Below are 21819 nucleotides of genomic sequence, written 5' to 3'. Positions count from 1 at the left end.
TGATGCAACCAATTGCAGGACATATAGTCGAGATTTTCACCATTTTCTTTTTTTTTCTCAAAGGGTACTCGCATCCCTGAATATAAATTGTAATGACTGCCAACAGTAACTTCAGCAATAGCTATTATGTTGTAGTAGCATTTACCTAAAGAAACCAAACACAATTGAATGCAGTTTACATTGCCCTAAGGTTTGCAAATATTTCTAGAACATACTCATAATCTGTTTATCCAATTGGATAAACAAAAGCAGGCTTTTCCCTGAAGTATCACTGGCTCCTTGTTGTTGTTAACTGATGTTATAGACAATAATCAACTTTGTTTTTTTTAGAACGTACTTATAATCTGCTAATGCAATCAAATTTGATGATGATGTTAAATATAATACATCAATAATCTTATATAAAGTATTCAAAAAATTATTGCCGCCTAACTTCCAACTTTTTTTTTAAAAGACGACTGCAGGCGGATAACTTGAGAGGTTTTGGATATCTCTCATTGCTGAGAGTTCAAACCACTTGTAAACCTTTTTGTGTGTCGAGTAAAACTCTGGAACAAACTGCACTTACAACACAAGCAATGCCAAACTATTAATCGATTTAAACTGTTATACAAACATCAGTCTGGTTCAAATATAGAGATGAGGGTCTTTAATTTGACTTGCTGTTGTACTCTTGTCTCATACTCTTAACATGTGCTCAACGTTTCCTTACCATTGTTGCTATGTTGTCTATTACCATTATTGCTACGTTGTCTATTATCATTGTTGCTATGTTGCCCTTTACCGTTATTGGTATGTTGACTATTATTACCATTGTTGGTATTGTTCATTCTTCCTACATTGTTGCTACTAATTGTTACAGTATAATAATTATTGTTACCTGTGGTAATGCCACCATGATACATTTGTATTATAATCCATGAACAAAGTAACAGTGAAGCTCTACGTATTCATCACTGAATGGAGAACAGGGGGTGGGATTAAATAGATATCTTCTACTCACTCCCTTTCAGGCAAAACTGGATCATCACATTTACATACTGTACATTACCTTTTGCATTATATTAATATTATTTTTTTGTGTCATTGCCTGAAATAAAGGAAAAAATTTAATGAAAGTCAGCCTGTGGGCGTGAATCTTGAATCTCTCTTTTGTGCAAACCTCATGCAATAATATCTTGCAGGGTTTGACTGCCCCAGAAGTCACCATACGGATAGGCGCTGTTGATAGTCTGTTTAGTAAATACTAGCCACCCCAAAGCTGAGGTTTGCTGAATAATAATACAGTACTGATCACATCTTACTCTGTGTTTATGTAAATGCATGACAACCAGCAGGTGTTCTCTGCAACTGTACAAGGAACATGCACTGACCTGTTAACAAGGTTTGATTGTTGTTGGAGGGCATGACACCTGAATGACGAGAAACTAGCTAGACGAGCCTTAAAAGCCAATAGTTGCAGTGTAGAGAAGGGATTTGTGACCCTTTGAAGGAAATCGGATCTTTAGGAGCTGTTCCTTTCAAAGAGCTGTTTTTTTGCGGTTTTGTTTTTATCATGGAAACTATTAGGAGCGTGAATCTGTGGGCACCCAACGATTTAATCCGATTCCTAGGGTGACTGTTCAATTCAGAATCGATTTTCCATTCAAACTGATTCTCTCGCAATGTAATATTTGGTATGATGATTATGATGAAGCTTTTTCAAAATGGTTTACATATTTTCAAAGCTCACTCTCGTTGCATGGAGATGGCCTACAAATGTATTTTTCAAATGTATATATATATATATATATATATATATATATATATATTAGGAGTGTAACGGTACACAAAAATTTCAAAGCTCACTCTCGTTGCATGGAGATGGCCTACAAATGTATTTTTTAAATTTATATATATATATATATATATATATGTATGTATGTGTGTGTGTGTGTGTGTGTGTGTGTGTGTGTGTGTGTGTGTGTGTGTGTGTGTGTGTGTAAATATATATGTATATATATGTGTGTGTGTGTATGTGTATATATATATGTGTATGTGTATATATATATCTGTATATGTATGTATATATATATATGTGTATATATATGTGTATATGTATGTATATATATATATGTGTGTATATATATGTGTATATGTATATATATATATATATATGTGTATATGTATGTATATATATATATATGTGTATATGTATGTATATATATATATATATATATATATATTAGGGGTGTAACGGTAGACAACATTTTCAGTTCGGTACGTACCTCGGTTTGGAGGTCACGGTTCAATTCATTTTCGGTACAGTAAGAAAACTACAAAATATAAATTTTTTGGTTATTTATTTACCAAATTTGTAAACACTGGCATAACATACATATACTTACAACACTTTTCTTCGGAACAAAACGTCTCGTTAGCATTAGCATTAGCTATGTTTTGCCAGGCATGTGGATCTCCACTAAGGAAGTAATGGAACGGGCGAGGGCTCCGGAAGCTTATGGTAGCAAAAAAATATTTTACATTTTTTCAATCATCTGCAACAAAAAACTTGAATTTATGGCTCAATTTGATATCTTGCCCTGGCCTATTTGCCCAACACATCTGTGGTTTTGTTTTTCTCTCCCCAGACTATCTACGCCAAAGCTATGGGCTGTATACAGAGTTTGTTCCGCCGTGCGACTACAACAAACTGGTGCTGTCTCTCCTTTCGGGCCTCCCCAACGAAGTGGACTTCGCTGTCAACGTTTGCACTCTGCTCTCCAATGAGAGCAAGCACGCCATGCAGCTGGACAAGGACCCCAAACTGGTCACGTTGCTGCTGGCCCACACTGGTGTCTTCGATGACTGTATGTTGCCTAGGCCATGTCCGACTGTATATGATAAAAACAATAATAATCATCATTTTCCTCTGTTCTTTGATCCAGCGCTCGGCAGCTTCTGTGGGGTGTTTGGTATGGACTGGAAGGAGAAAACATCACGAGACTTTATCAGGGTATAATGGGTTTTTCCTTCTTCTAACGTTTTGTAAAATCACTGTGTTGGAAATACTTTGCAACAACTGATTTTTTTTTTCGCCATTCCTTGCAGTTTTGGAAAGAGGTGGTAGAGGATGCTGAAGTCAGGGAGCTAATCTGGGACAAGAGCAGCACAGTACAAGGTAAGCAGGCTTTGCAGTGCTAAATGTCAGGCATCATTAAAGGGCTATTCCACCCCTGGCCTATCATGTTGTATTACAACCTAACACATCGTGCAGCCATTTTCAGCATGCTTATCGCTGATGTATGCATTATACCCCTTGATCCTTTTTCCGTCCTCCGTGTACCACATTCTAAACACAAACACAACATTCCAAAATAGTACAACCTGGTTTGTGTTTACCCTCCTATAGGTTAGGAAAAGTCTTGTACGAATAAGGCAGGGCTTGAATTTAACCACGGTGGCCGCCTTTGTTATTTGCCGTAATGCCCTAAAAAATTAACCAACATCGGCGGCAAGAACATGCCGTGACCGCTAGGGGTGTAACGGTACACAAAAATGTCGGTTCGGTACGTACCTCGGTTTAGAGGTCACGGTTCGGTTCATTTTCGGTAGAGTAAGAAAACAACAAAATATACATTTTTGGGTTATTTATTTACCAAATTTGTAAACAATGGCTTTATCCTTTTAACATTGGGAACACTAAAATAATTCTACCCACGTTAATCCAGATTCACCTGCCTCAAGTTGTTGCTTTGATTAAATAAAATGACAAAACCTTTTCTTCTACATATAAAAAGTGCAACATTAAACAGTTTCAAGTCAACTCATCATGCTTAATTTATTACAGCATTTGGGAAGCCTGTAGTTGACTTTTATTATACGCACGCACACACACACGCACGCACACACACACACGCAGCAAAATGAGCTAACGTAACGCTAAAAGCTAATTAGCCTTCACCTCAACCCAGAACTGTGAGAGAGCTGAGCTGCAGTTTATGTTTCTAGAAGGTCAACAGGATCATAGTGATGTTTGTAATAGTTGTGACTGGGAAGTGTTTTTTATAATTTGGGGAGTGTACGATGTCAGCTGCTCACCTGCTAAACACATATCTGCTCAATGCTCATCTCGACGCCGGAGCACTGACAACATGCGCTCTGCATACGCACTGCTGATTGGCTGTTACATCGCTCTGCATACGCACTGCTGATTGGCTGTTACATCGCTCTGAATACGCACTGCTGATTGGCTTTGTATGTAACCAATCAGATGGTTGTGTGGGCGAGACAATGCTAGGTGCTCACTGCTCAGAGGCAGCTGCAGAGCAGCTTGTTAAGACTTTAGTTTACAAACTCGTTCGATACACCATCGTACCAAACCGAAACCCCCGTACCGAAACGGTTCAATACAAATACACGTACCGTTACACCCCAAGTGACCGCCCTTTAATTTTTACTTGTTAAGGGACTAGGGATGTAACAGTTACCGGTATAATCATAATTCGCAATACAATTCCAGTCTAATTTTGTAATTACCAAAAAAACATAATTTATTAATGCATTTTAGGCAACTGGAAGTCAGGTGCATGCTCACTAGCGCGTATCAGTGTTCAAATAACATTAATACTAGCTAAAATGTTTTGTCATCTCATAGAACTGAAAGAAGGCTGTGAAGATTGTGTATTCGATGTGAGAGGTGTCACTCCTGTTTTTGTGTTTTTTGGCCAAACTGTTGTACTGAACAGGAGGCGTTGGAGAAGAACAAAACTTTTGAGACTTCATGTACATTAGCCAAACTGCTTTAAGTTTTATTTTGATATCAAAAAGTAAACACCATGTTTTTGTTTTTTATTTACATGTGTTTTTTTCAATTCACAAAGGTATTACTTGATAAACCATTCATGTGACACAGCATTTTGTTAATGTTTTCTTCTGTGTAGTTAATTCCTATACGACATATTTCTGCTCAGATTATTAATGGATCTGCTCTGATACAACATCTACATGTACATATAAATGTACATAAATTGAAAAATAACTCCCTCTATGAAAATGTAAAAGTAGATAAAAGACATGTAATGACAAAAAGCTGACGAGTTGATGTTATTAAAGAATAACATTTTTTATTTTTTTTAAACAACACAAAAATAGGGGGATTTTATTTGAACTAAGCAAAATTATCTGCCAATAGAACAAGACGATTTGGCTTGTCAAGACTTTCTAAAAGAAATAAAATTAGCTAACTTCAATGAACCCAAAAATACCTTTTAAAATAAGTATATTCTCACTAATAACAAGTGCACTTTTCTTGGTAGAAAAAAAAATATGACAACCTTTTTGCTCAATATGTTGAAAAATATTTTTAAATTAAGTAAATGCTAGTGCCATTATCTTGACATAATGACATGCACTCGGCGTTACATTTTTTGAAACCAGAAAACTTATACTAAAAACTAATTTATTGTTCTTAATGGAAAGGCAACAAGGCAAACGCTTGTTACTCTGAGGGTCTGCTAGCCGCTCAGGCAAATAATATTGTGTAAAAATGCATTTTCCCATCGATAACATGCCATCATTGCACCAAGTGCGTGCTCTTTCAGTCAATTAGTGCGCATATATACAGCCCGGCCAAAAAATGTTTAATTGTAATTTTGAAGAATTTATCTGAATGTGCATGAACTATTTCTGTTCAAAATTGTTAGAAATGTCACATGTTAAATGTTTAAATATTAACTGTAAGTTTACTGTACTGTGCCAACTGTACTACTTAATGAGTGCGTGTTTTCTCTTGTTTCATTGAAAATAAAACGGCAAAGTCCATTTGGCTGTCATCTGTTTTAATTATGAGACAAAATTGTGTCAGTCTTATTTTTTTGAGGCTTAAAATAACAAATAATTTCTTTAAAAAAAGTAGTTTTATACTTGAGTGTTGATGACACAGCTTTGCAACAGTTGATATTCTAATTTTAAGCATGTTTTACTCAATATAGGTCATTAAAATCTCAGCAACAAGCTGTAATATCTTACTGAGATAATTTAGGACCAAAACACTTAAAGTAAAACACTAACATAAAATCTGCTTAGTGAGAGGAATTATCTAATCAGACAGAAAATAAGCAAATATCACCCTTATTTGAGATATTTAATCTTACTTAGATTTCAGTTTTTGCAGTGTAGATATATGGATAACGTTTATATCATTACAAATGACATAATGGTATTACGTTCACACCCCAACACTGCTTTACCAACAATCAGTGATCATGATTGCAATATTGATAACAATAATCGTAATTATTACTTTGGCCATAATTGGCAGCCCTAGATCTCATACGTGAACACTATTTTTATCTATATGGACGGTGTCTATATGCAGTTACATCTTATGGCCATCAGGTGCTATTTAAAAAAAATATAAATATATATATATTGCCTTGGTGCCCTAAAATATGAGCCCTCCTTTAAGGCAACACTTGCCTTGACCTTATAAAGTTAAAATTCGAGCCCTGATTAAGTACCACGGTTTTTTAATTTCTCTGAAGGAATAAGTAATTAAATATATAATTAAATATATAATAAATAATACTATCCATCTATCTATCTATCTATCTATTATTAATTAATTGAATAAGGTACTACACTGCCTTTGAAAACTACTAGTACTTTTTCTTTTTTCATGGACTTGATGTCGCGCCCTAATGAAATTGGTAGTAATTTGAGCCGAAGCGCATTCAACACACACAGAGAGCACTTACACCTGGACAAAGAAGAGAGAGAATGAACGAATTTTGGCTTAAAAACGAACGATAAAGGTGAAGCTTTGAACGGTGCTTTAAAACAGCTCGCTGGCGTCTAACGTCCCTCCACAGTGTTTTAGCTACATTTAAATGACTAATCCTCACCTCCATGGCGACAAGTAAAGTAAGTTTCTTACAAGTGTCAACCCTGCAGGACGAGGAATAGCTAAACATGCTTCACTACACAACGTAGGAGGATCCAATAGCTCAGTGGTTCTCAACCTTTTTTCAGTGACGTACCCCCTGTGAAAATTTTTTTAATTCAAGTACCCCTAATAAGAGCAGAGCATTTTTGGTTGAAAAAAAGAGATAAAGAAGTAAAATACAGCACTATGTCATCAGTTTCTGGTTTATTAAATTGTATAACAGTGCAAAATATTGCTCATTTATAGTGGTCTGTCTTGAACTATTTAGAACAAAAGATATAAAGATAACTGAAAACATTTTGAAAAAAAACAAGTAATTCAATTAAAAATAAAGATTTCTACACATAAAAGTAATCATCAACTTAAAGTGCCTTCTTTTGTGATTGTAATAGAGATCCATCTGGATTCAAGTACTTAATTCTAAACATTTCTTCACAAAAAAAAAAGAAATCTTTAACATCAATATTTATGGAACATGTCCACAAAAAGTTTAGTTGTCAACACTGAATATTGCATTGTTGCATTTCTTTTCACAGTTTATGAACTTTCATTCTTATTTTGTTGAAGTATTATTCAATAAATATATTTATAAAGGATTTTTGATATGTTGCTATTAAGAATAATTAAAAATAATCTCACGTACCCCTTGGCATACCTTCAAGTACCCCCAGGGGTACGCGTACCCCCATTTGAGAACCACTGGAATAGCTCACCGCTAACAGCAACCTCCTCAATGTAAACAAATGAGTGGATCCATACATATATAGAAGTATCTATTAGGTGTGTAACGGTACGTGTATTTGTATTGAACCGTTTCAGTACGGGGGTTTCGGTTCGGTTCGGAGGTGTACCAAATGAGTTTCCACACGGACATATTAGGTAGCGCACCACACGTTGTGTAAACAATGCAGAGCGTGGCAAAACACATGGCATGCTAGCAGCGACTGGGCTAGGACAACATGCAAAAGCCAGAGCTGGAAGACCCTCCTGCTCGTTAACATCTCGCCTTTGGGAACACTTCCGCTTCACGGTGCGATACAACAATGGAGGACGGACGTTTGCCGACATCGTTCAGCAACTGTAGGGTTTGCTTCTGCCAACACGTCAAACATGCAAACCCGTTGAAGCGGCACCACCCCCAAGTCAAACTCGCTTTAAGGAAGAGAAAGAGGAGCGTGGTGCAAACACCGCATTCAAACAGCCTCTCCTCGGCCAGCCAGGCAGGGCTAAAGCAATAACAAATGTTTTTATAGCAGCACATTTAATACCATCCATCCATCCATTTTCTACTGTATTGCATTAAAACTAGATGTTCACCCACTTCAATGGTGGAAGAACAATAAGCCCATATATCCTCTTACTGCCAAGTTAGCCAGGCTGAGTTGACTTGAAACTGTTTAATGTTGCACATTGTATATGTTGAAGAAAAGTTTTGCCATTTTATTTCATCTGAGCAACAACTGGAGGCAGTTTAATGTTGATTAACGTGAACCCCGACTTAAACAAGTTGAAAAACTTATTGGGGTGGTAGCATTCAGTGGTCAATTGTACGGAATATGTACTGTACTGTGCAATCTACTAATAAAAGTCTCAATCAATCAAAAAAGCACTTTATATGTAGAAAGGTTTTGTTAAGAAACCATCCTGAGCCTTATCCTATTTAGTTTTAATTTTATATATGTTGACCACATTAACCCTGGCAATGGACCTTGTGTGTATATGTATGTTATGCCATTGTTTACAAATTTGGTAAATAAATAACCCAAAAATGTATATTGTTGTTTTTTTACTGTACTGAAAATTAACCGAACCGTGACTTCTAAACCGAGGTACGTCCCGAACTGAAATTTTTGTGTACCGTTACACCCCTACTGTATCTATAAGCATCAACTGTAACTATACCAAGTACAAGAGCCATACATAGTCAATACTATAATAATTACATCGATATTTTTTAGTATCACAAAATCTTTTTTAAAATTGTTTATAAAGTCAGGAAAACTGAATGTAGCTCCTGTCGATACACGGCAACACAGGAACGTTTTTTTTTGTAAAACGGGTGTTTATTGACTCCTTGCTGTTTACACAATCCACACCAACACGCCATGAGAACTTACAAAATACAGTACAATACAGTAGATCAGACTTTGTTTTCACATCAGTAAACACTCAGACAGAAATGAAATTACAAAAAATTAATACCTCGTTGGCTGCTTGTAACGAAAAGAGCTTCTAATAATCACTTGCTTGAAGTTTTACACAAATCATAGAATGCACTTAAAGCTTTCGAGGAGCTGAAGACAACGTGCTCAAGCACCCTCCCCTCTTGCATGTTCTGCCTTGTTTAATGTCCGTGGGATCGCAACAATCTTCCGCTCTGCAACACAATTAACACAATACATTTACATTTTGCTCAGGAGATTTTACAATCACACATTGTCTAATTTATATTTTATAACTCTGCATCATTAACTTCCATCCATCCATCTAGTTTTTACCGCTTTTCCCTTTTGGGGTCACAGGGGGTGCTGTAGCCTATCTCAGCTGCATTCGGGCAGAAGGCGGGGTACAACCTATTTATTCATAGTTATTTATTTATGACACATATTAAAAGCGTTCCCAATCCCCTGGAAAGAGCTGGATGAAGTGGCTGGGGAGAGGAAAGTTTGGGCTTCCCTGCTTAGGCTGCTGCCCCCGCGACCCGACCTCGGATAAGCGGAAGAGGATGGATGGATGGACATATTTAAAGAATGCAAACACTCAGCAACAGCTACACTTAAACTATGACCAATGTATGTTCATGTAACTACTTGGTATCGAACTGATACCCAAATTTGTAGTATCATCCAAAACTTTTGTAAAATATCAAAAGAAGAGAACAATAAGAGATTACATTTTAACAGAAGTGTAGATAGAACATGTTAAAACAGAAAGTAAGCAGATATTAACAGTAAATAAACAAGTAGATTAATATTGTTGACAAAATAATAGGTAAATACCGTATTTTTCGGAGTATAAGCCGCACCTGCCGAAAATGCATAATGAAGGAAAAAAACATATATAAGTGCTGGAGTAAAAGTTGCATTTTTTGGGGGAAATTTATTTGATAAAACCCAACACCAAGAATAGACATTTGAAAGGCAATTTAAAATAAATAAAGAATATCGAACAACAGGCTGAAAGAGTGTACCTTATATGATGTATAAATAACCAACTGAGAAGGTATGTTAACGTAACATATTATGGTAATAGTCACTCAAATAACTAAGTTATAGAACATGCTATACGTTTACCAAACAATCTGTCACTCCTAATCGCTAAATCCCATGAAATCTTATGTCGAGTCTCTTACGTAAATGAGCTAAATAATGTTAGTTGATATTTTACGGTAATGTGTAAATAATGTCACACAAGTCGCTCCTGAGTATAACTTTGACTTATAGTCCGAGAAATACCGTAAATGACACAATATGTTACTGCAGACTAATTATGAGTCTTTGTTTACTTACTACTAAAAGACAAGTTGTCCAGTATGTTCAACATCTTATTTCATGACTAAAAGAAACACATGTTTAATATATCATTAGACTTTTTATTAAAATAAAGCCAATAATGACACTTTTGTGGTCCACTTTATTTTGAAAAGAATCAAAATGCATTTTGGAAATGGGCCAACTCTAGTTAGGAAAGATAATAAAAATCTGAACTTTCTGGTGCCACCCTTGCTGCAGGGGTACAATCGCTGTCCTGATACGGTGAATCTCGACATGACACCCGTATTTTAACATGGTTATATTCTTACGACGTTAAAAAAAAAACAAAAAAACTCACGGTCTTACCATGTTTTCTGCACCGTGTCATAGATGGTACGTCTGTAGCAGAACGTTGGCGGAGCCTCTTCCACCCGCCGCGGAACCAGGGCATCAGCGACATGGAGGCCCAGCGGGTGCTGCAGGTCGCTGTCATCCTGCGAAACCTCTCCTTCGAGGACGCTAACGTCAAGCTGCTGGCGGCCAACCGAACGTGCCTGCGCTTCCTTCTGCTCTGTGCTCACTGTAACCTCATCGCACTACGACAGCTCGGCCTCGACACGCTGGGCAACGTGGCCGCCGAGGTGAGTCTCTTTTGTTATTTGCTCATTTTGTGATCGCAACTGCTTGGATGTTGCCGACGTCACGTCCCGCCCGTCAAATGGTCAAGCTCGCTCTGTTCTCAAGGTGTACAAGGCGCCGTCCAGCCTTTTTCCGTAGAAGAAAATGTCCGATGCTTATGTTGTTTTCGAATGTACGAACCGTTCAAATCGCAAAAAGGATAAACGTTTCTTCAGAGTTCCCGAAGAGGTCATCAAAAAGGGCAAAAGAGTGCAAGATTCACACACCGTACGAGGTCAAAAGGTTCCATTGATCAGTGTTTTTTCAACCTTTTTTGAGCCAAGGCACATTTTTTGCGTTGTAAATATCCAGAGGCACACCACCAGCAGAAATCATTAAAAAACTAAACTCAGTTGACAGTAAAAAGTCGTCGTTGCAATTTTTGGATATGACTTTAAACCATAACCAACTATATGTCAATATAGCTCTTGTCTCATCATGCCATTTTTTGCTGTCTTCCCGTGTGTAGTGTTTTGGTTCTTCCCTTGCGCTCCTATTTTGGTGATTTTTTTTCTCTTTTTTTGGTATTTTCCTGTAGCAGTTTCATGTCTTCCTTGAAGCGATATTTCCCGCATTCGAGAATATTTCGGTTGTTTTTAACCTTCTTTGTGGGGACATTGTTGACTGTTATGTCATGTTCGAATGTACATTGTGGACACCGTCTCTGCTCCACAGTAAGTATTTGCTGTCGTCCAGCATTCTTTTTTTGTTTACTTTGTAGCCAGTTCAGTTTTAGTTTCGTTCTGCATAGCCTTCCCTAAGCTTCAATGCCTTTTCTTAGGGGCACTCACTTTTTGTTTAATTTGGGTTTAAGCATTAGACTCCTTTTTACCCGCACTCCCTCCCGCTGTTTCCGACATCTACAAAGCAATTAGCTACCGGCTGCCACCTACTAATATGGAAGAGTATTACACAGTTTCTCTGCCCGTCGTCTTTGTTGTAGTGGTGTATCGTGCAAGAATGTGAGTGGAAAAAGTGTCAAAAGATGGCACTAACTGTTTTAATGACATTCAGACTTTACTTCAATCGATAACAGAGCAGCATCTCCTCATCTGTGGCTCACTAGTGCAAACGCCAGAAATGTGTCCCGTGAAAAACTGTCCGACCGAATCTGAATTTTGTAAACCCACTACACCGGTATGTTTTAGCACTTCCATAGCGAGGTGTAAGTTACAACTTTACGGTACTTTATATTAGAAATGGCAACAGCGGAGGATGAATGTCCCATAAAAAGAAGATAGAGAAAAAGACACAGTTTATCGACTACGGTGTCGGCACAGACTACAGTGGCGGACTGGCGCAAATTTTCAGGCCTTATGCAGATCTCAAATAGAGATCAGCAGGTACCATAAGGCAAGAAAAGTGAAACAAAACGCCGGGTAATGTCTGCTGATGGGTGCCATTTTGCGGTCCTTATATACACACCATAGTAATACTTGTATCTCTGACTACGGTATCTGTAATGGGCCAACAATCCATCAAGCGGTGCGGCTTCAACGTCATACTAAAACATTTTGACAGATTTTCATGTACCGTTAGTAATGTTTTTTTCAATGGAACATTTAAAGTGTTGGTGTTTACTGGCGTCATATTGCAGCCAACATGTATCTCTTATGTGTGACGGCCATCTACTGGTCACACTTACTATTAAACCATGTACGAAATAAAATTGCTTCAAGGTTGGTTAGCACAACCAGAATTATTCCATGCATTGGGTTATAAGGCGCACTGTCGATTTTTGATAAAATGAAAGGATTTTATAGTCCGAAAAATATGGTACTTTTAATGTTTGTTATTTCCCGTTGAAGTATTATATTATTTGTATTTCTTAAACACGTTTTTTACAAGCGTTTTGAAAAAGCGCCAACTCGGCGTGTCTAAGTAACAGAATATGTGAGCAAAAGCTAAAAGTTCCTAATTTTTATCAAAGGCAGTAATCATAAATGAAGCTTTCCGCACATACACAATCACTACGTTTACATGCACTGAATTAGTCTGATTTCTCAAGTAGTTTTTTTTTTTTATGTATTCCAAGTGTCCATGCACTTTCTCTAATGCTACTATTGGTCGTACACCGCACATTTATCATTCAATAAACCCGCTTCAGCAAATAAAACATATCTTCCGTGGTACTGTCAAAATTACAATAATTGTATAAAACAAATGGAGCATGAAAAAATTAAGAAATAAAATATTTGAATCCACAATTTGTAGCACCCATTCGACGCCGTATAAGCCAGTGGTGCCGCTCGTAGTCGGTAGTTGGTCGTAGTCGGTTGATTCGTGTGAAAGTGGCGGGAAAATTTCTATGGGCCATATGGCCTGTTTTTGCAACTTGTGATTGGATACTCACTTGGGACTCCCAAGTGAGCATCCAATCACATGACGCGTAAATGTCACGTTCAACGTGAGGCCAGCTTGAAGGCCTGACTGACAACAACTCGTGATCTGATTGGCTATGGCAATTATCTATCAACTGTATGGGCCCGTTTACTTACAGACGCCCACATTGTTGATTCTGAAGGCCCTGGGCAGAATTTGTGCAGCATGGCAACATAAGCTAGCTGAATTCTGATTGGATAAAAACTGTAACCTAAAAACACAGTAATGGAAGGAGCATAATATGACATGAAGAGAATATGAATATTTTTTTTAGGGAAAGTAAATTAAAAAATTTTTTTTCATTAATTATGATCATTATTTCTGGTTATGTTATGCCAACAAAGAAGGTCTTGCTGGCCCTGACGGCACATCACAGCGTGTTGGAGTACAAGCAATACTATGTTTTACTACACTGCAAAAATTGAAATCTAAGTAAGATTAAATATCCCAAATAAGGGTTATATTTGCTTATTTTCTGTCTGATAAGATAATTCTTCTCACTAAGCAGATTTCATGTTAGTGTTTTACTTGTTTTAAGTGTTTTGGTCCTAAATTGTCTTAGTAAGATCTTACAGCTTTTTGCTGAGATTTTAATGACCTATAATGAGTCAAACATGCTTGAAACTAGACTATCAATCATCAACACTCACAAGTATAAAACTGCTTTTTCAAAGTAATAATTTCTTACTTCAAGCATGAAATAAAAATATCATGACTTGGACACAATTGTGTCTCATAATGAAAACAGATGACAGCCAAATGGACTTTGCTGTGTTATTTTCAATAAAACAATAGAAAAGATGTACTCTTATTGTAGTACACTTGGCACAGTACAGTAAACTGACAGTTGATATTTAAACATTTGACATTTCAAACAACTTTGAACAGAAATAGTTCATGTATATTCAGATAAATTCTTCAAAATTACATTAAAAACAAATTGGCCGGGGGCCGGGCTTTATGTGTGTGTGTGTGTGTGTGTGTGTATATATATATATATATATATATATATATATTCATTCCTTGCGCACTAATTGACTGAAAGAGCATGCACTTGGCGCAATGATGTCATGTTATGGGAAAATGCATTTTTAGACAATATGATTTGCCTGAGCGGCTAGGACAGGGGTAGGGAACCTATGGCTCTAGAGCCAGATGTGGCTCTTTTGATGACTGCATTTGGCTCTCAGATAAATCTTAGCTGACATTGCTTAACACGATAAGTAATGAATAATTCCGCTGGTAATCACAGTGTTAAAAATAAGGTTCAAATTTTAAAACATTCTCATGCATTTTAATCCAACCGTCCGTTTTCTATCGCACCTCTCCAAGATGTCGCATTAATGGTAAGAAGAATTATATTTATTATTGGTTAACTATAGAATAACAATGTTATTAAAAAGAATAAGAGACTTATTACCGGTATACTCTAAAAATGTTGGTCTTACTTAAAAATGCACGCATTGAGTTGTACCGTATTTCCTTGAATTGCCGCCGGGGCGCTAATCAATTTATAACCTCTTCTCACTCCGGCGTTTACCAAAAGCATGCGGTAAATTTAGGCCTGCACTTATACATTTGAGTGTGATGTAAGAATACCATCATGAAAAGCACATTTAATAAAACAAAAACGTTATTATGGTCTTACCTTTACTTATAAATGAAGTCCACGCGCAGCTCCTTCTGATCAAAAGCATCGATAACTTGTTTATAGAAGTCTTCCTTATCTTTCTTCAGTTTTGAAAGTCTTTCTGTCTCGATGGAGATCTTCCTTTATTACCTCCTGCTTCGATTGAAAATCCAGTTTAGAAAACTGTTTTATTTTAGATATGTAATCCTCCATGTTAAAAGTGCAAGTGAGAGGGAAAAATAAACAATCGCTGCTCACTCTTGCTGCTTGTTGTCACTTCTTCTGCAGCCGAGTAGTCGCAAGAAAGATAACTAGCGTCCTCTACCACCAGGATGCGGGAGTCATTTAATGACTTATATTTGACACACGCAGCTACGGTATATTAATAAAACATAGCTGCTTACTGTTCTTAACATATTCAATAGCTTGGACCTTAAATCCTACTGAATAGCTCTTAATCTTCTTCCCTTTATGCGATTTCAAATTATTGAAATCAGCCTCCTCCATTTTGAAAATGATGACAGATGAAGTGTCACTCGTGACTTGACGAGTTTGACCCGGCGGAAATTCTAGGCATATGCTAATTATTTGGCGAGACGAGTTAGACCCGGCGGAAATTCTAGACATGCGCTAATAAAAATAATATTTTGCGAAACGAGTTTGACCCGGCAGTAATTCTAGGCAGGCGCATACTACATACCCGACGGCAATTCAGGGAAATACGGTATTCAGTGTTAAAAAGATATTATATGGCTCTCATGGAAATACATTTTGAAATATTTGGCTTTCATGGCTCTCTCAGCCAAAAAGGTTCCCGACCACTGGGCTAGGAGAACCTGAGAGTAACAAGCTTGCCTTTCCATTAAGAAAAATAAACTAGTTTTTAGTGTACGTTTACTGGTTTCAAGAAATGTAATGCCGAGCGCATATCATTATGTCAAGATAATGGCACTAGCATTTACTTAATTTAAGAATATTTTTCAACGCACTGAGAAAAAAGGTCTCTTTTTTTTTTTTCTATCAAGAAAATGGGGTTCATTGAGGTTAGCTAATTTTACTTGTTTTGGAAAGTCTTGAATAGCCAAATTTTCTTGTTCTATTGGCAAATAATTTTGCTTAGTTCAAGTAAAATACACCTATTTTTTTCCTTGTTTTGGAACACTGACTTTTTGCAGTGTATGAGAATTAGCAGCATTAACGTCTGATGCTTAACTAAACAGTTGCTATGTTTGGGTATTATATGCAGTACCGTCCCCGAAAACCTGACCAATTTATGAATAAGTAATGCTCTGTGGAGGAAACAAAAACATAAAATCTGTTTCATCTGCATGCTTTAAGAACAAATGATGAAAGTAGTTGGCAGGGCCTTCAGTATAAACTTTATGTATGTTAATATATTGCTCTGCGGGGACGTGACTCCTTATTAAAATACTATTTCTTGAAAATATATGCAAATGGCTTCTGATGCGATCAGTTAAGACTGTCGACAGTAACTAGATGGGCAATTTTTGCATCCATAGTACACATTAAAGCATGCTTCTTTGTTGCAAACAGCATATAGCAGCGATGAATGCAAATGAAGTTGCTTTGTTTATGAGTCATATTTGTCGTTTTCACACTAGCACTCTTAGTTATGTTTTGGTTCCGTGCTGTTCTTCAGGTGAATGTACCCCTCCTCCGCTGACGTCCTTTAACATGATGATTGAGTCTTTTTTAATTTTATTTATTTACAGCTTCAGCTTGATCCTGTTGACTTTCGGATGACTCATCTGATTTTTCACACCATCACCAAATGCTTAATGTCTAGAGACCGGTTCCTCAAAATGAGAGGTGAGGCTTCCAACAGCGACATCCTCTGAACTCACTCACATAAATAAATGCCTTGTGGCCCAGGCAACTAAGCAATTTTCTCCTTTCATCATTTTAGCCATGGAGATCCTGGGCAACCTCAGCAAAGCCGAGGACAACGGCGTGCTCATCTGCGAGTATGTGGACCAGGACTCGTACAGGGAGGTCATGATGCTCCTCACCCTGCCTGACCTCATGCTCCTGATGGCCTCTTTGGAGGTGTTGTACCTGTTGGCTCAGCTCGGAGAGGTTCCCTGCAGCAAGATGGCCTCGGTCGACCATAGCATAGGTAGGAATCCTCAAGCATCCCTGGTCCAAATCCAAAATCAAACTTTGGACAACACTGGAAAGTTTGTTAAAAGGGGAAAGGCACTTGTTGGAATGTATCCTTATGTGAGACAAGAACACATATGTTTTGCTTTTTTATGCATTCCAAATCGTAAATTAACACTGACAAGAGTCAGCTAACAATATATCCGATTAAAGATGTTCTATTCCACCTGTAAAGCGCTTTAAATAAACATCAAACAATCTCCATCATCCCTTTTTACATACCCGCTGGAAGTATATATATATATATATATATATATATATATATATATATATATATACACACATACATACACATATATATATATATATATATATATATATACGTATATATATATATATATATATATATATGTGTGTATATATATATGTATATACGTATATATATATGTGTATATATATATATATATACACACATATATATAAAGTGCTAACACTTGAATAGCGCTTTTCTACCTTCAAGGTACTCAAAGCGCTTTGACACTACTTCCACATTCACCCATTCACACACACATTAAAAATTAATACTATTTTATTAAGATTGGGTGCCAGTTCTACGATTAACTACATTCCTTAATAAAACAAGCGGCCGTGATAAATTTTTATATTATCAAAAAGAATAGTCAGAACACATAAATTGAGTATTATTGGTATTTTTTGGATGTTTTTAGAAGGTTTTAATACACCCTAAATAAGTGCAGCTCCCCTTTAATGAGCCAGTTTTCTGATTTCCGCTTTATCGAACAGAAGGTTTAAAATCTTAGACTCTTGGTGGTTTGTATGCTTGCCAAGTTTTGTCCCACTCAAGCCCAAATCCTTCCCTGTCGACCCTGCAACTATTTAGAATGTAGTTCTCGATAAGCTGTTTGATCTGCTAAACAGATGTGATGTTTCTAATAGCCTGCTCTTGTACTGACTCGTGTGTGTTGTTTCTTCAGACCTGTTAGTGAGGTTAGTATCCGTGGACCTTCACACATTCGGACCGGATGCGCTCACAGCGGTGCGGTTGATCGAGCACCAGGCCAACGCCGAGCAGGCAACAGAGGTTCGACCGCAGCTGGTGGAGCAGGTACCTGCGGCCGTGCAAGGAGCAACATCTACTGGTGAGTGCGGGAAATGTGTTGCGCAATGACTAAGAAGCCACCACTTTAATGTTTTAAGTCCTGTGGGATTTGTAATAATCTGATTTTAAAGTCATGCAGACCAAATTCCCTGCAGTTTACCAGTGACGACCCGGACTGTCACTATTTATAATGGGTGTCAAACCAATCCAATATAAAGCCTTGGACTCCGCCAAGGCTGCCCTTTGTCACCCATTCTGTTCAAAACTTTTATGGACAGAATTTCTAGGTGCAGTCAGTGTGTTAAGGGGGTTCCAGTTAGGTGGCTGCAGGATTAGGTGTCTGCTTTTTGCGGATAATGTGGTCCTGATGGCTTCAACTGGCCAGGATCTTCAGTTCTCACTGCATCGGTTCACAGCCGAGTGTGAAGCGACTGGGATGAGAATCAGCACTTCCAAATCCGAGTCCATGGTTCTCGCCTGGGAAAGGGTGGAGTGCCATTTCCAGGTTGGGGAGGAGACCCTGCCCCAAGTGGAGGAAATCAAGTACTTCGGAGTCTTGTTCACGAGTGAGGGAAGAGTGGATGGGGAGATCAACAGGTGTATCGGTGCGGCATCTTCAGTAATGCGGATGTTGTATCGATCCATTGTGGTGAAGAAGGAGCTGAGTCGGAAGGCAAAGCTCTCAATTTACCGGTCATCTACTTTCCCATCCTCACCTATGGTCATGAGCTTTGGGTTATGACCGAAAGGACAAGATCACGGGTACAAGCGGCCCAAATGAGTTTCCTCCGCCGGGTGGCGGGTCTCTCCCTTAGAGATAGGGTGAGAATCACCCCTATTCTCACCCTATCTCTAAGGGAGATAGGGTGAGAATCACCCCTATTCTCACCCTATCTCTAAGGGAGAGACCCACTACCCGGCGGAGGAAACTCATTTGGGCCGCTTGTACCCGTGATCTTGTCCTTTCGGTCATAACCCAAAGCTCATGACCATAGGTAAGGATGGGAACGTAGATCATAACCCAAAGCTCTGTCATCCGGGAGGAGCTCAAAGTAAAGCCGCTGCTCCTCCATATGCAGAAAAGCCAGATGAGGTGGTTCGGGCATCTCGTCAGGATGCCACCCGAATGCCTCCCTAGGGAGGTGTTTAGGGCACGTCCGACCAACAGGAGGCCACGGGGAAGACCCAGGACACGTTGGGAAAACTATGTCTCCCAGCTGGCCTGGGAATGCCTCGTGATCCCCCAGGAGGAGCTGGACGATGTGGCTGGGGAAAGGGAAGTCTGGGCTTCCCTGCTTAGGCTGCTGCCCCCGCAATCTGACCTCAGATAAGCGGAAGAAAATGGATGGATGGTGTCAAAACCGTTTTCATTCGGGGCCACATGGTAGTCATAGCTGCCCTCAGAAGGCCTCTTGTAACAGTGAATAATATATACATTTTAAATTGCTTCATTACATAATTATATATTTTTACTTACACTGTAAGAAAAACATTTAGATTTAAGAGTAAAGTTTACCTGCTGAAATGTTACCATAAAATGTGATGTGTTTTTTACAATGTATACCAGACCAGGGCAAAATAAGGCCCGGGGGCCACATTAAGGGCCCGTTAAGTATTTCAAACTGGCCCGCTGGACATTCCCAAATAATTTTTTTAGATCTTAAAGATGGAAAGTGTAGCTGCCATTATGATGTGCAGTCATGTTTTCAAATGACTGTAAGTCTTGAACTATACAAAGTATTTTAAAGGTTGGAATCTGCGCTTTTTCGCGACATACTAGTTGCTATGGTAATTAATTAGTTACTATTGTAATATATGTTACAGCAGCTCAGACAAGGCACCAAGCGGTGGGCGTCGGGAGCGTTTTCACAGAGTGTCAGCCCGAAATGTGGGTGTAAGGGACAGACGTGGAAGGAGATTTTCACAACAAAGATTTAAAGCTTAGTTATATATCAGATTGTGTTCATATTTCGCTGTTTGTCGCATTTTTTTCGCGTTTTGTTTTATTGTAAAATATGTCGATCGAGAGGGGGTGTGACGTTTATGTTGTCAATATTCAGTGTTTTATCGTTCATAGAAAATTTTAAAATTCCATTCCGTTTTTTAAGGCGGTCTGTCAAAACGTTTTTTTAGCATTCAATCAGACATTATTGTGAAGTTTTGTAATAGTATTCCTAAAAATAGATATATCGGCCCTCAGACACATTTCTTTCTCTAAATCTGGCCCCCCAGTCAAAATAATTGCCCATGCCTGATGTATACTGTAAATGTAAATGGAAAAACAGTACCACTGTTCTACAGTAAAGTGTATGTTTGTTGTTTTTACAGTATATTACTGTAAATGGCAAAACAATATTACACAGATTTTACGGTAAAATTCTGGCAACTGAAAAATAATTTTTATATTGTAGAATTTTATGAATAAGTTGCTTCAAAATTATGAGTCAAACAGATGTTAAAGTACTTATATTAATGTTTGTAATGTGTGATGTTATAATACTTGTTGTAATAGTAGATTAAGTTAAAAAATATATGACATTGCATACAGTACATGTATTTTTTTAAATGTTAAAATAGAAAGTTGACTACACTTAGAAACAAATAGAAGCATGGTAATTCCAGGCCACATATAATGAGGTGGCAGGCCTCAAGTTTGACACGTGATTTATAATTATATCTCTGTTAGCAATGAAGATTCTAATGTCATTATGCATGAGCGTGGAAATGATTACATGACTTGAGGTTCAGTGCTGCAGCACTCATGTAAAGGCATTAGTTTGTGTACAACTCAGTCGTCACCAAATGTATTGCTTCCTGCTCCTCAGCAACGAAGGCGACCGTTCAGTCCACACAACCGCCGCCTGGCATCGTCGAACTCGACGGAGAGAAATTTACACTGCAATGGTAAGAGAGACTGGTCATTGTTCAATTGTTGTATTTGTACAGAAGTTTGCTGGCTTCGCCTCTCAAATGGAATAACATTCCACAGGCTCAACGCACACTTTGAGACGAACACAGAGGGCTCGGTGTCCCGGTCAGACATGTACTCGGAGTACCTGACCACGTGCAGCAAAATGGGACGAAGTAACATCTTGAACTCAACCGGCTTCCTCAAATGTCTACGGTCAGTAAATGTTGAATTCATGAGGGTCAGGCTAGTCCTAATTGTCTATTTGCATGCACAATGACTCTGTGGGTGGGTGTATTATTCATTTATATATTGATTAATATAGCCTATACATATGTGTACATATTATAATAATATAAAGGATGGATAGTTGTCAATATAATTGAATAATAGGAGTATGTGAAAGTTGAACTCATACCAAAGACTATAAAAATGGCACCCATTACCTCCCTGCTTGGCACTCAGCATCAGGGGTTTGAATTGAGGGTTATATCACGAAAATGATTCCCTAGCGTGGCCACCGCTGCTGTTCACTGCTCCCCTCACCTCCCAGGGGGTGAACTAGGGGATGGGTCAAACGCA

The 21819-nt window shown here is 38.0% G+C and overlaps 1 protein-coding gene across 3 annotated transcripts in view; it reads left to right on the top strand.

The window, feature by feature from the left end:
• arid2 (AT-rich interactive domain 2) overlaps positions 1 to 21819 on the top strand; it is an 89743-nt gene that overhangs the window by 45457 nt on the left and 22467 nt on the right. For all 3 annotated transcript variants that reach the window (XM_061914022.1, XM_061914020.1, XM_061914021.1), the window contains exons 5-13: positions 2631 to 2849; positions 2928 to 2995; positions 3091 to 3160; positions 10789 to 11039; positions 16822 to 16918; positions 17016 to 17225; positions 18205 to 18369; positions 21155 to 21233; positions 21319 to 21453. In XM_061914022.1, coding sequence (XP_061770006.1) covers positions 2631 to 2849; positions 2928 to 2995; positions 3091 to 3160; positions 10789 to 11039; positions 16822 to 16918; positions 17016 to 17225; positions 18205 to 18369; positions 21155 to 21233; positions 21319 to 21453 — 1294 coding nt within the window. The remainder of the gene's footprint in view (positions 1 to 2630; positions 2850 to 2927; positions 2996 to 3090; positions 3161 to 10788; positions 11040 to 16821; positions 16919 to 17015; positions 17226 to 18204; positions 18370 to 21154; positions 21234 to 21318; positions 21454 to 21819) is intronic.

Source organism: Nerophis ophidion, linkage group LG10 (assembly GCF_033978795.1).
Source record: "Nerophis ophidion isolate RoL-2023_Sa linkage group LG10, RoL_Noph_v1.0, whole genome shotgun sequence".
NCBI lineage: Eukaryota > Metazoa > Chordata > Actinopteri > Syngnathiformes > Syngnathidae > Nerophis > Nerophis ophidion.
The sequence above is the reverse complement of the archived record's forward strand: the minus strand, read 5'-3'. Positions and strand labels throughout refer to the sequence as shown.